The sequence below is a fragment of the Petaurus breviceps genome, unplaced genomic scaffold (assembly GCF_028583685.1).
Source record: "Petaurus breviceps papuanus isolate PSGF00001 unplaced genomic scaffold, PetGlider_PUasm1.0 151, whole genome shotgun sequence".
Taxonomy (NCBI): Eukaryota; Metazoa; Chordata; class Mammalia; order Diprotodontia; family Petauridae; genus Petaurus; species Petaurus breviceps.
The window spans coordinates 6,968,891-6,984,154 of NW_027185712.1; the positions used below are offsets into that span (position 1 = coordinate 6,968,891).

At 35.1% G+C, this 15,264-nt stretch overlaps 1 protein-coding gene across 4 annotated transcripts in view; it reads right to left on the reverse strand.

The window, feature by feature from the left end:
- The window catches only part of PIK3C3 (phosphatidylinositol 3-kinase catalytic subunit type 3), a 188,709-nt gene that overhangs the window by 103,397 nt on the left and 70,048 nt on the right, over positions 1–15,264 (reverse strand). For 3 of the 4 annotated variants that reach the window (XM_069075552.1, XM_069075528.1, XM_069075543.1), the window contains 4 exons: positions 14,180–14,296; positions 11,731–11,862; positions 5,169–5,297; positions 4,367–4,436 (listed from right to left, as the gene is read on the reverse strand). In XM_069075552.1, the coding sequence (XP_068931653.1) occupies positions 4,367–4,436; positions 5,169–5,297; positions 11,731–11,862; positions 14,180–14,296 (448 nt within the window). The remainder of the gene's footprint in view (positions 1–4,366; positions 4,437–5,168; positions 5,298–11,730; positions 11,863–14,179; positions 14,297–15,264) is intronic. The other variant, XM_069075536.1, reaches the window with a different exon arrangement.

Genomic DNA, 15,264 nt, shown 5'->3' on the forward strand with positions numbered 1-15,264 from the left:
AAGCAACTCTATGATGCATCAAGAATCAGTCAAATAAAATCTAAAAAAATAGAAGAAGCAAAATATTACATTAGAAAAACAACTGACCTGGAAAACAGATCCAGCAGAGATGAATCTAAGAATTATTGGTATACTGGAAAGTTATGATGAAAAGAATAGCCTAGATAATACCTTCCAAGAAATAATCAAGGAAAACTGCCCTGAGGTCCTAGAACCAGAGGGTAAAATAGTCATTGAATGAATCCACTATTTATATCCTGAAAGAGATTCCAAATTGAAAACTCCAAGGAATATTGTAGCCAAATTCCAGAATTATCAGGTCAAGAAGAAAATATTACAAGCAGCCAGAAAGAAACAATTCAAATATTGTGGAACAACAGTCAGGATCACACAGGACCTTGCAGCTTCTACATTAAAGGATCAGAGGGACTGGAATATGGTACATCCTAAGGCAAGGAAGATTGGACTACAACCAAGGATCAACTACCTAAAAAACTGAGAGAATCTTTTAGGCAAGGAGATAGTCATTCAATGAAATAAAGAGACTTCCAGACCTTTTGCCCAGATTAACTGAAAAGGAAGTAAAATACTTAAATAACCCCATCTCAGAAAAAGAAACTGAACAAGCCATACTTAAATAACCCCTTCTCAGAAAAAGAAATTGAACAAGCCATCAATGAACTGCCTAGGAATAAATCTCCAGGGTCAGATGGATTTACAAGTGAATTCTATCAAACATTTAAAAAGCAATTAATTCCAATACTTTGTATACTATTTGGGAAAATTGGAGTAGTCCTACCAAATTCTTTTTATGATAGAAATATGGTACCAATACCTAAACTGTGAAGAGCCAAAACAGAGAAAGAAAATTATACACCAATTTCCCTCGTGAATATAGATGCAAAAATTTTAAATAAAATATTAGAAAAAAGATTACAGCAACCTATTACAAGAATAATACACTTTGGTGAGGTAGGATTTATTCTAGGAATGTAAGGCTGGTTCAATATTAAGAAAACTCTCAGTATAATCGATCATATCAACACTAGTAGAAACCATAGATTATCTCAAAAGATGCAGAAAAAGCTTCTGACAAAATACAACACTCATTCATATTAAAAAATACTAGAAAGCAAAGCAATAGATGGAGTCTTCCTTAAGATAATAAGTAGCATCTATCTAAAACCAACACCAAGTATTATATGTAATGGGGATAAGCTAGAAGTATTTCTAATAAGATCAGGGGTAAAACAAAGATGTCCACAGTCACTCCTGTTATTCAATTTGGTACTAGAAATGTTAGCTTTAAGAACAAGAGAAGAAAAAGAAATTGAAGTAATTAGAAAGATAAAGAAGAGACTAAGCTATCATTCTTTGTAGATGATATGATGATATACTTAGAGAATCCTAGAGAATCAAGTAAAAAACTACTTGAAATAATAAATAACTTTAGCAAAGTTGCAGGATAAAAATAAACTCACATAAATCATAGGCATTCCTATATATTTCTAATGAAGTCCAACAGCAAGAAATATAAAGAGAAATTCCATTTAAAGTTATTGTAGACATTATAAAATATTTGGGAGTCTACCTGCCAAAACAAACTGAGGAACTATATGAACAGAATTACAAAACACTTTTCACACAAATAAAGTCAGATCTAAATGATTAGAAGAACAACAGTTGTTCGTGGTTAGGTGGAGCTAATATAATAAAAATGAGAATCTTACGTAAATTAATTTACGTATTTAGTGCCATGCCAATCAAACTACCAAAAATTATTTTATAGAGCTAGAAAAAATAGTAACAAAATTCATCTGGAAGAACAAAAGGTCCAGAATATCAAGGGAATTAATGACAAGAAATGCTAGGGAAGGTGGCCTAGCCATACCAGATTTTAAACTGTATTGTAGAGCTACAGTCATCAAAACTACTTGGTACTGACTGAGGAATAAAGTGGTAGAATAGTGGAAAGAACATGTACTTAAGACACAGTAGTCAATGACTATAGTAATCTACTGCTTGATAAACCCAAAGACTTCTGGGATAAGAACTCACTATTTGACAAAAATTGCTGAGAAAATTGGAAAACACTACAGCAGAAACTGGGCATAAATCAATATCTTACAGCATATACCAAAATGAAGTCTAAATGGGTGCATGATCTAGATATAAAGGCTGATACTGTAAACTGGGAGAACAAGGAATAGTTTACCTGTCAGATTTATAGAGAATGAAAGAATTTATGACTATACAAGAAACAGAGAGAATTACAAAATTCAAAATGGATAATTTTGATTACATTAAATTGAAAAGTTTTTGTACAAAGTCAATGTAACCAATATTAGGAGGGAAGCAGAAAATTGGGAAAAAATTTTTACAATCAGTGTCTGATAAAAGCTTATTTCTAAAATATACAGAGAAATCAGTTGAATTTACAAGAATACAAGTCATTCCCCAATTGATAAATGGTCAAAGGATATGAACAGGAAGTTTTCAGAGGAGGATATTAAAGATATCTATAATCATATGAAAAAATGTTCTAAATCACTGTTGATTAGAGAAATGGAAAACAAAACAACTCTGAGGTACTACATCTCACTGGCCAAATTGGCTAACATGACAAAACAGGAAAATGATAAATGCTGGAGAAGATATGGAAAAATTGGAACTAATGCCTTGTTGGTGGAGCTATGAACTGATTCAACCTTTCTGGAGAGCAATTTGGAACTATGCCCAAAGGGCTATAAAAACATCCCTTCGACCCAGCAATACCACTTCTAGGGCTGTATCACAAATAGATCATATAAGTGGGAGGAGGACCAGTATGTACATAAATTATTTATATCAGCTCTTTTTGCAGTGGTAAAAAAAATCAAGGGAATGCCCATCAACTGGGGAATGGCTGAACAAGTTGTGGTATATGAATGTAATGGAATAGTGCTATAAGAAATAAGAAGCAGATGGACTTCATAACAACCTGGAGAGACTTATATAAACTGATGCTGAGTGAGGGGAACAGGAGGAGAACATTGTACATAATTACAGATACATCGTATTTGTGATGACTGACTTTGACAGACTGGGTTCCCCTCAGCAATACAAGGTTATAAGACAACTTCAAAGGATTCTCAATGGAAAAGTCTATCCACATCTAGAGAAAAAATTATAGAGTCTGAATGCAAATTGAAGCAAACTACTTGCTCTTTCATTTTGTTTTGTTTTTTCTTCCTCATTATTCATTCCACTGGTTATAATTCTTCTTTACAATTTGACTAATGTTAAATGCGAAGGTATATGTAGAACCTATAACGGATTGCATGCTGCAATAGGGGATACGGGGGGAGAGGGTGGAGGAGAAAATTTGGAATTTGAAAACTTGTGTAACTGTAGAAACTAATAACAAATAAATAAAAATATTTTTAAAAGAAAAAAAATCTCCTTATCTTCCTATTAATAACATATTCCTCTTTACTTTTGTTCCCTAATATGATCCCTGCTATGTCACTAACAATGATGAAGTTCTGCATAAATGCTGAATTGAAGATAATCCCATCTGCATGGATAATATAATGAAAAATTGCTACTTTTCTTTTTAGTATAAAAAACCTAAAGGTTTCTAGGTGAGGACAGAAAGGAAAGGTTGTCAAAAGTCTCCCTATAATTATATGCATAAATATCTTCTGTGTTCTTAAAGACGAGCGTTTAAAAACTCTGCATCTGGCTACCATCTACCTTTCAGTATTGATCCTAAATTCTTCTCCTTCATATAGTTAACATTCCAAGCAAACTGGCCTTCCTGTTGTTTCCTGAACTCATCATTCCATTAGGCCACCTCAGTGCCTCTGTATAGAGCATCCTTCTCAAATTCCTTTAATATACTTCTTGCTTAATTATGTTTGAGCATCCTTCTCAAATTCCTTTAATATACTTCTTGCTTAATTATGTTTTCTCAGGACTTTCAGGTTCCTTATAGGCTGAGATATGGTGTCACCTCCAATGGGAAGTCCTTCTGATTCTCTGATTAGTACTCTTTCCATTCCTTCTGAAATTACTTGGAATTTACTTATTTGTGTAGACATACCCCAAGAAAAGAAAAATTCCTTAAAGCCAGTAAGTGTTTCGTTTTTATCTATTTCTTTCAGTATAACATAGTTCTTAGTAATACTAGATGCTAAATAGATGTTTATTGAATGGAACTTATTTCCAATGAATATAGAAAAATCTAGACATTAATCATTCATAAGAAAATGACTACATATAATTTAACAATATTTTAAAGGGTTTACTTTTAAAGGAAGAAAACGTACTCAGTGAACATAAGAATATTAAGCCCTAGCATTAGCATAATGTGAATCACACTTACCATGTTTTGTACTAGTAGCTAATACCTTATAAGGTGTCAACTTCAAATCTAGATTCTCTTTCCGTAACAACTGCAAGGTAAAGGACAAATATATTAGTCAAGTCTGGAGGAATTACTTTATGAATTAAATTTAGTTGATGGGCAATAGAAAAGCTTCATATATGTACTATCTTTAGGCAAGCCTCAATCATTATAGTTATCAAAATGAAATTAATCTTCCATATAAAACTGTGTTAAATGTTCTGACTTCTACCTAAATCAAATACTTTTTTTTTATCATTTGATTTCAGAATGAGTTTCTGTTAAGGCACAGAGATCCATGAGAGGTTATGAGGGTTCAATTTGGTTATTATATAAATTAAAGAGAAAAACAAGGTAAGTATTCTTCTTAGGGAATACAGGAATGTTAGGAATAAGGGGTAGAGAAAGAAATTAGAGCAGGGGAAGAGAGAAGGAAAAACATAGGCATGGGTCACGCAAAAAAGATAAAACTGAAAAGGTCTGAGAAATATAGATAAGATAGCAAAAGGAACTATCAAGAGAAAAAATTCAGAAGATTCAATAAGTTTTTCATACTGAACATATGCAATTTCATTTCAGATCAAACATATAGGAATCATTCTGATGTGAACAAAAATAATAGAAACGTTCCTATTTAGCATTTAAGTAAAGATGGCTAAGTTGCTAATATCTCTTCTTAATATGACAAACTGTTTTATTTGCAAATTCAATCTGTGTTCTAAATCTTAGGTTTTTGTTTTTTTAAAGATGAATCTCTATCTTCCAAAATGGTTATAGTTACCTTATCCATGAGTGAAATGATTTGGAGAATAAGCTGGTCTTGGCGTAGATCATCTCCATGCTTAAATATCACAGGATATTTACCTCCATCTTCTGTTTTAAAGAACAACTGGGCAGGCATAAGAGCACTCTGAAAAAATAATTTTTTTTTTCAAATTTGGCTCTTAATCAATGACTTTAATAAAAAAAAGAAACAATGGAAATAAATGAATTAAGAATACTGAAAAACCTGGAGACTGATACATTAAACACTAGCAAACTGCACCAATAAGCACTGTTTTTGAGAAATGAGAGAAGACCTTCCAGAAGTTCATGACAATTCACAATGATACAGTTTCCTTTTTTTTTTTTTTTTTGCTTTTTGAAGGGGGGAGGGCAGGGTAATTGGGATTAAGTGATTTGCCCAAGGTCACACAGCTAGTTAGTATTAAGTGGCTGAGACCGGATTTGAACTCAGGTCCTCCTGACTCCAGGGCCGGTGCTCTATTCACTGCACCACCTAGCCACCCTTCCTTTTTTTTTTTATTTTTGTTAAAGGATGCTAACCATAAGTATATCTGGATCAGATTACTCCAGAATCCCAAGAAGATATCATACCTTATCATTATGTGGTCAATAAGATATCAAAATGGCTTTCTAAGGAGCAAATTAATGCCAGATTGACATAATTTTCTTCTTTGAGAAGAGTTAGAAGACATATAGATGAAAGAAATGGATAAAATACTGCAAGTGAGTGGTTAGAAAGAAAGCATCCATAATTCTGAAGCAATACCTAACAAGATCAATTTAATACTAAGGGGGTGATAAAGGGTCTTCCTTTTTAAAGACAGGGGTAGTTTTCAAGATATAAACATGCAAAATGCTAGAGTACACTTCATTTTTTAATTCCTTTCCGTGGAAATACTTGGATTCTATACCTTGTAGCCAATATATAGATTCATCACTTGTTACAAGTTATTTATACCAAATCTTTAAAAGCACTGTCTTTTGTCACTCAAGAAAAGTTCTTCACAAAGATATGAAACCTAAAAATCTGATCACTGATAATAAAGGAGTAGTTAAATTAGCTGACTCTGAACTTACATGGACCCTTGAAATATCTATATGGATATTAACACACAATGCATAAAAGTGCTCAAAGTCTCTGGAGGTTTTAGTAGGATCTGTTGTATATTCGAATCTATTAGATATTTGAAGTACAGGCACAACATATGCTGAATTAGGAACAAAGAAGTCACTTTTCTATGGAGATTTGAAACTGATCAACTCTTCTAAATCTTCTGGGCTTTAGGAATCCCCAATAATAAAGTACAGCCAGAAGGGAAGAATTGCAGGTATCATAAAAATACATTTCCCCAAGTGGAAATATGATGTCACATGTCAAAAACCTGGATGAAAGTGACATAGATTTGTTACATCAGTTTATGATCCTGCCAAATAAATTTCTGAAACGTCACTGAGCCATTTATATTTTAATGACTTGGACAGGTTAAGAAGCTCTAGTTCTTCAGCTAAATGTTTCCAGGGGTTCTGTATTAAGAATAAACATTCTCCTTGTACACTTCAAAGTTTACTGTCAACTCTGTCAATTTGCCCTTTCAATATATTTCCTTTCTTTGTTACAAAACTGAAGTTGTCTGTCTGCAAAGGCGCTTGCTTAAAACTATAAATATCATTAGAATGAACAATGCTCTAAATAGATCCCACTAATACAGGTATTTTGTTTTCTATAAAGAAAACTGCAAATCCAAAATATAAAAAGCTACTCTTCTTACAATTAAGGTCTGTTCCAGATTTGTGGATTCATGTTGGAACTTCTTAGCAGGACCTCTACTCACCAGTCCCGAACCCCAAATCTAACTAAACTATTCCCCTTACATTAGGGGCATCCTTATTTGTATTTTCCATCATCATGCTAGAGTCAAGTTTCAGTGTGTCCGACTGTGGCTGACCACACCAATATGAACTTGGAATCCTCTACCACAGGTCAGGCATAAATAGTCCATGTGAACAAGTGGGGTAGATTCTCTAAATCTGCACATCTTGCATTTTTTCTTTTTGAGCTATTTCAATTCTGCTTTGCTCATAGAGCACGAAACTTTTTCTGATGTGTGCATGACCCTCTGAGTAGTCCTATGTCAGTGTCTTCCATGTCACAATCAATTCCAAAGTTCTTAAGAAAGACCTTAGGAGTGTTCTTGTATCACTTCTGACCACCATGTCAACTCTTGCCCTGGGTGAGTTCTCCATAAAACAGTCTTTTTGAAAAGCATACATTTTACATTCGAACAACACTCTCTGAAGTAGAGTTTGAATGGTTGGCAGTTTAGTTCAAGAAAGGACCTCAGTGTCTGGTACCTTATCCTCCCAGGTGATCTTAAGAATCTTCCTAAGAAAAGTCAAATGGGAACAATTGCGTTTCTGGCATGGTGCTGGTATATTGTCTAGGTTTAACAGGCATACCACAATGAGGTCAGTACAACGAAGGTCTTTAGACCTTCAGTTTGGTAGTCAGTCTAATTTCTCTTCTTTCACATACTTTCCTTCAGAGCCTCCCAAACACTGAGCTAGCTCTGGCATTGTATGCGTCAGTCTCATTATCAATGTGTACATCCCTGGAAAGTAGACTACCAAGGTAAGTGAACTTATCCACAGCATTCAAAACTTCTCCATTTGCTGTAACCAATGGTTTCACATCTGGATGGTGTGGTAGTGGCTGATGGAGCACTTGAGTTTTCTTGGTATTAATTGTTAGGTCAAAATTATCACAAGCAGCAGAGAACTGATCCACACTTTGTTGCATCTCAGCCTCAGAGGTTGCACTGAGTGCACAATCATCTGCAAACAGAAAATCACGCACCAACACTCCCTCCACTCTGGTCCTGGCTTATAGCCTGTTGAAGAATTTTACCATCAGTGCGATGGTTGACCTTGATGCTGTGCTCATCCTCACTGAAACCATTTGACAACATAGCTGAAAATAGCATGTTAAAAAAGCATGGGAGCAAGCACACAGCCTTCCATTGCTGATTGGGAAAGCATGAGAGCACTGTCCATTATCCATAAAACTAAGTAACAATGTGTTTGTTGTTCAGTTATTTCAGTCATATCCAACTCTTCTTGATGCCCTTTGAGGTTTTCTTGGTAAAGATACTAGTTTGCCATTTCCTTCTCCAGCTCATTTTACAGAGGAGGAAATTTAGGCAAATAGGGTTAAGTGACCTGCACAGAGTCACACAATTAGTAAGTGTCTGAGGCTTGATTTGAACTTAGGAAAAAGGTGTATTCCTCACACCAGGTCCAGCACTCTATTCACTGTGCCACCAAGCTTCCCAAATGAAAAGTTACAGTTACATAAATTCAGAGATATCTAAGAGAGAAACTCACTAGAGTCACCTACTACCCCTGATAATAGCTGTATTCCTCTAGACCAGGACTGCATACCTGAGGCATGCCAAAGGATTCTGTGCTCCCCACAAAAAAGGTAGTGAAAAACATCCTCTGTATGCAGAGGAAACCATCTGGTGGGCCTCCATAAGCGGCCTCTGGGTCACAAGTTGTGCAGACCTGCTCTAGACTGAAGTTCTCCCTGGCAGTCTGGGAGTATCTTAAGTTTCTGAATCCAATAAGCACTTAGAAAAGTACTACCTCAGCACCTAGTATAGGAGAGAAGCATGGCACATTGGACTGAGCACGGGACTTAAGAACTCGGAATACCCGAGTTCAAATCCTGACTCAGGTACTTACTAGTTGTATGACTGGGTAAGTCATTGTCGGCACTACTGTTGTCGTTGTCATCATCATCAATCATCATCATCATCATCATCATCATCATCACAATCACAGTATTTATACAGCATCTACTTAAATTTCAGGCACTGTGCTAAGCACTTTACAAATACTATTTCATATGATATCACAACAACCCTGGCAGGTAGGTGCTGTCATTATCCTCTTTTTAACGCTGAGGAAATTGAGGACGAGAGAGGCTAAGTCACTTGACGAGATCACAAAGCTAGTAAGTGTCTGAAATCATAACCTGAACTTAGATCTCCCTGATTTCTGGCACAGCATTTTATCCAGTAAGCTATCTTGATCTTTCTCATCTATAAAACAGTGATAATCACAGCACCTACATAATAGAGCTGTGAGAAACAAACGCTTTACTATATGAAATGCTTTACAAATTTTAAAACAATATATAAATGTAAACTCTTACTATAATTATATTGCATATATTACAGCCTCAATAAATTCGATTGTTATACTGATTACACTCAATTTTCATATAATTTTTGTAGAGAAAAGTAGAGAGATATGGACTAGATAATGACAATTAGATTCAGAAATGGTGGGATTATGGGACACAAAGAATAAATGTTAATGATTTAAAGTCCACAAGGCAGGAAGTGGACTTTAGTCCATGTATCCCATGGATCTGTGCTTGGTTCTGTGTTGTATAAAATTTTTAATGAGCTGAATAAAGGAATAGATGGTATGCTCATCAAATGTGTATAAAATAAAAAGTGGAATGGTATAACAGATTCATATCCAAAAGGATCTTGACAGGCTACAGATTGAGTTGAATCTAACAAAATGAAGTTCAATAAGGATAAAATCTTAATTGAGTTGTGTTTGTCTTTCTTTTTCGAAGAGGACCATGGCATCAGGGAAATGATGACATGATTTGCAGTTAACTTTGATTTGAGTGAGGGTGGGCTGTGCAAAGTCACCAGCCTCACTTTCTCCTCCAGAGCCATGTGGGTTCAATGACCTGATATTCATCAGGATGACTGGAGACGACCCAGGATGCAATGAGACCCTGGCCCTTTTAGATTATGGTCTTTTCACATACTCAGTTAGACTCAGGTAACAGCTATTTAGTGAATAGGCCTCTAATTAGAAAAAAAAAAAAATCAAGCTTCTAGGGTAAGACCCTCAGTTTTGCTGTTCCAAAGAAAAACAGTTACCTTAGACATTCACTCTAAGCCTGGAGGGCCAAAAATACAGCCATTAAGTGGAGCTTGGGCAAGGACCTATTATGGTTCAATTTATGAGCTTCAGAGTGAACTGGGTTTAAGGTTTTGTGAAAGAAGGAGGGAGATTGGGAGGAAGGGAGAAAGGGACAGAGGGAGAGAGAGGGAGGCAGAGAGGGAGGAGGGAGGGAGGAAAGAAGGGAGGTGATAATCCCACTATAGTCTGTCCTCACCAGACTTCATCTTGAGTACTGTACTTATTTCTGGGCATGACCCTTTAAGAACAACACTGATCACCTGGAAACTGTCCAGAAGAAAACAACCAGAACCATGAAGAGCCCTGAGTTATATGAAGAATAGTTAAAAAAAAAAAAAAGCTGGGCATACTAAGCTTGGCATGTAGGGGAACATGATAATTGTCTTTATGTACATGAAAGGCTGTCAATGGAGAGGGTAGATTAGAATTTTTTTTTGAACCCAGAATGCAGAACAAGGAACAATGGGAAGAAGCTGAAAAGAGGCAAATTTACATTTCATGTTAGGCAAGACAAATTTCCTAACAATTAGAGTTATAGAAAAATGAAAAGAATGGCCTCCTTTGAGAGGTAGGAAGGGCCCTCTTCTTGAAATCTTTAAGCAGATGTCAGAACAAGGAACAACGAATTGTTCCTGCCTGGAAGTGTGTTGTATGGGGATTCCTTCTGCTGAGGTCCCTTTTAACTCTCAAATTCTGTGCTTCTACTAAATATTTGTGTGCTGAATGTGTTTCAACAAAAGAAAATAAGTTTGTCTTTTATAGATTACTTTTAAATTGCTTAAATCACTCTTGGTTTCCATGTCAATCTCTTGAGCTTTACTCTCTTGTCCTTTTTTAGTCTCAATATCCACTAAATCCTGAATCCAGACTAATTCAGGCCTGCCCCCTTTGCATCAGATATCCTGTGGGCCATCAGAAGATGGTGAGCTTATATGCACCACTGGGATACCTAACAGATTGCAATCTGCATCCATTTGCAAAGTCAGCTTTACAGTACCAAGTCAATTTGCAACCAGTCAAGGAGCTGCGAACATTAAGGACTAAAAGGAATTGCATGATCCAGAGTTTACTAACCAAATCTGAAGGCAGGATGGTATTAAAATGGTCAAATGGGACTCACATTCACCCATGTAAAGATATGCACTGAAGGTATAATGTGTAAGTTTTTGCAAAGTTAAAATAATTTTTAATACCCTGTATTACAGGGGCAAGTATGGCTTTTGATCATTAATCAACTCTGCGCATTTAAGATTTTTAAATAAGATAACAGGGACATAAAAAGACATTACACATACCAAAAATATTAATGTACAGATATGACAAAAGAGATATAAAGACTAAGGTACATGAAAAACTAAAGTTTCCCCTCTTCTTTTTTAACTATACTTTGCTAAATTATATCATTAAATTATTAATAATTTAATTATTAACTGTCAATAATAATTAAATTATTAAACTGTAGTCTCTATAATGTAGTAATTTTTCCAAAACTTTGGAGAACCAAATTAATCTCATGTGATACAAATTAAGGTCCATGCATCTATCATTACCTTAAATAGTGTAGCTGTCTCTGGAATTATTCCTTTAATTTTCACCTGTGGTTCTAATGGCAATGGGATGAGTTCCACATCTGACAAATTCATCTTTTCATTATCTCCCAGTAATGCCTGTAGTCTTTCATTCTAGGGGAACAAAACAATAAAAGTTTAATTAGATCAAAATAAAATAGATTCAACAACAAATGGTAAAAATATTAAAAGAAGTATTATAACCTCTTCACTATTAGCCAAGAGGCATTCTATTTTGAGTAAAAATATACAAAAACAATACACGTAGGTAGTATAGTGGATAGAGCTTTAGGCCTGAAGTCAGGAAGACCAGAGTTCAATTCTGGCCTCAGACACTTACTAGCTGTCACTTAACACTGTTTGACTCAGTTTCCTCATCTGCAAAATGAGCTAGAGAAGGAAATGGCAAACACTTGCCATTACCAAGAAAACCACAAATGGGGTAACAAAGAATTGGACATGACTGAAATGACTGAACAACAATATACAAAAACAACAAAATATACAAAACAACAAAAAAGAGATAGAATGAATATGTATTTAAGCATATATGCGTGGAGTATGGGGCATTTGTTGTCTATTCTTCATTCTCAGATGACCAATGACATCAGGAAGGTGATGTCATGACTTCTAAGTGAGCTGGATTTAAGTGAGGCAGAGTTGTACAAAGTAACCAGCTTCATACTCTCCAGAACCATCTGGGTCCATTGCCAAGAAAAAGATCAGGACAACTGGTGATGGCCCCAAATGCAGGTGGAAATCTTGGCCTTTTAAAATTAGGGTCTTTTCCAGGTCTAAGAAATAAGGAAAGAAATGAGGAAAAAAGTGGCCTCTTTTACCTAGTCAAAAAAACAAAAAAATCAACGTGGAAGGGGAAAATCCCTGGAGTTTCTGACCAAAACAGAAACAACTGCTATTTACACTCACTCTGAACCATCCTATTCCAAACAATGACCAAGTGAGGCTTGGGCTGGGACCTACTGTTGGCCAATCAATGAGAACCAGAGTGATTTATTTGGGATTTAGGTACTTTCCTTAAAAGAAATCCAATACATAAAGTGCAAGATATTTTGTGAGATTTCAGTGATCAAAATGCATATTTCTTTGGGCAGAGCACCTAAAGGTTAAGGGTATGATTCACTTTGTGAATAGAGGGAAAGGAGGAAGGAAGGAAGGAAGAGAGGGAGGGAGGGAAGGAAGGAAGGCATATGGGACACACACTCGTTTGACTAACTTCAGAGCCATTCATGGCTTAAGTCTTTTAAGAGATCAAAGACTTGGATCACAGCTGCTGAGAAACATGTTTTATAAGATCCAGATACTGACTATCTCTTAATATGTTATAAAAGAAAGGAAAAATTCCTTGATATCAACAAAAAATTCTGTAAGAAAGACTGAAGTGAAGTTGACCTTGTTAAACTTGAAGATATATTCAGGGTCACACTTAGGCCCAAGTTAAAGAATTAAATTTCTTTTTCAAAGGGCCTGGAAGGCAACTTGCCAAAGCTCTCCTTTTGGAATTCATCTCAAGTCTTGTCTCAGACTCTTAAACGCCACAGGACTGAGAATGCTGTCATGTTGCTTCTGCGCATTCTATGCGATTATACTGCCACCAGCTGATTTATCCTTAGCCCCTTAGTTATCTCTCCCTGTTACCTTACTATTCATCTTCTCCTTGCCCTCATATCCCTTCTGTCCTCTCCCCAATTTCATTTTTAGATAAGGAGAATTTCAAACTCATATTATTTATGAAAAAAGTTAAATAAATGATAGCTGGTAGCACTGCTCAAGAGCTCAGAAATAATGCTCATTTCTTTTGATTGCTAGGTAACATGGAAAGTTACAATAATGAATAAGCTTGAGAATAATTACTTTCAAAGAGACACAGAAAAAGTAATATCACCACATATAAATCAAACTAAGAAAAAGTACCTCAATAACACAGTACCAAAAATTTCCTAAGCAATTAAAGTCAAATAATGTTTGCAAAATGTAATTTACAGAGCTGAAATAGAAAAAAATTCTCATTGATAAGTATGTAATTAAAGTCAAATAATGTTTGCAAAATGCAATTTTCAGAGGTGAAATAGAAAGAAATTTCCATTGACAAGTATGCCCTGAGTAGAAACAATGTGATAGACAGTGAAACTGGATCATGAGTAAAGAGACTCAGTTTTTTGTTTCAATTTTGCTACTAACTTGTGTGACTTCCAGCAAGTCACTTGATCTAAGCCTCAATTTCCTCATCTATAAAAAAAGGTCATTTGACATTGGATATCCTAAGATCTTGTCTAGTTCTGAAATTTTATCATTCTAAAGTATCATATTTTAGTTTCACAATACAAATAAGCCTAAGTTGATAACAGATAAAACCTAGTTCTTTGCCACAACGGGTCCTCAATTAGAAGCAGAAAACTAAACAAAAGCTTACCTTTTTCTTACGATTTCCACTTTCACGTTGCACAGCCTTCATTAGACAAACTAGTCGATCTACAAATGTCTGTTGTGCAGCCAGCAAAGAACGCATAACTCTAACAGACTTATCACCCTCAGGGGATTAAAAGAAAGGGAAAATTACTTTTCTATACAATAGTAATGAGGGTTTCTTTAGATGCTTGGGTGATCTTTATTTATTCTTCTAATAGTCATAAACTTCAAGACAAAGCTGAATTGAAAAAGATTAATTATCTTGATTTAAAGATAATGAGAAACACTGGCTCCAGTTAAAGTCTCATTATCACTTCTAAAATTTTAAACTGTTTGATTCTTCAATAAAAATTAGTTTGTCAAAAATGACACTTTTTATAGTAGTCATTCATGTAACAATACATAATTCACTTAATATTCATTCAACAAATGTTTTAAGTGGTTACTACGTACAAGGAATTGGTTGCACTCCAGGAAATGCAAATACTTGGACAAAAAAAGTATCTACCCTCAAGGAGCTAATGAAATGGTAGAAAAGATGAATATTATAGAGGGTATTCTAAAAGTCTAAGTCTAAGATTTCTGAGACACCCTGTACATTCTGTACAATAAAAGGAAGACTGTAAGAAGTGGAAGATAGCTGAGAACGTACTGAAGCTGAGACTTTTATTTAAATAGGGGGCAAAGATAGAGCAGTGTGAAGTCAATCACTCAAGGGGAGAATTAACAATTATAATTCTAACAATTATAGGTCCTTTACCACAAGCAAGTGTCATACCACAATAGGAATGTACAGTTTTAATTATCTTGAGATTAAAATTAAAATAAAATGTATTTAAACTACGAAGTGCTAGACAACTTTATGAGTATCTTCAAGAGAAGCTATCGATTTAAGCAGAAAAAGGCAATTCTTTCTTATTACTCTCACACCCTCTACTGGCTGACCAGCAACATGATTTTTAGAATCAGTGTCAACTAGAAAAGGAAATCAAGTAGTCCTGGAAGAACTTAATATTGAAAGAAAAGATTTTGAATTGGGAGGATCACACTTAGACATCTATAAATGAACTTAGTATAAACTAGAAAAAT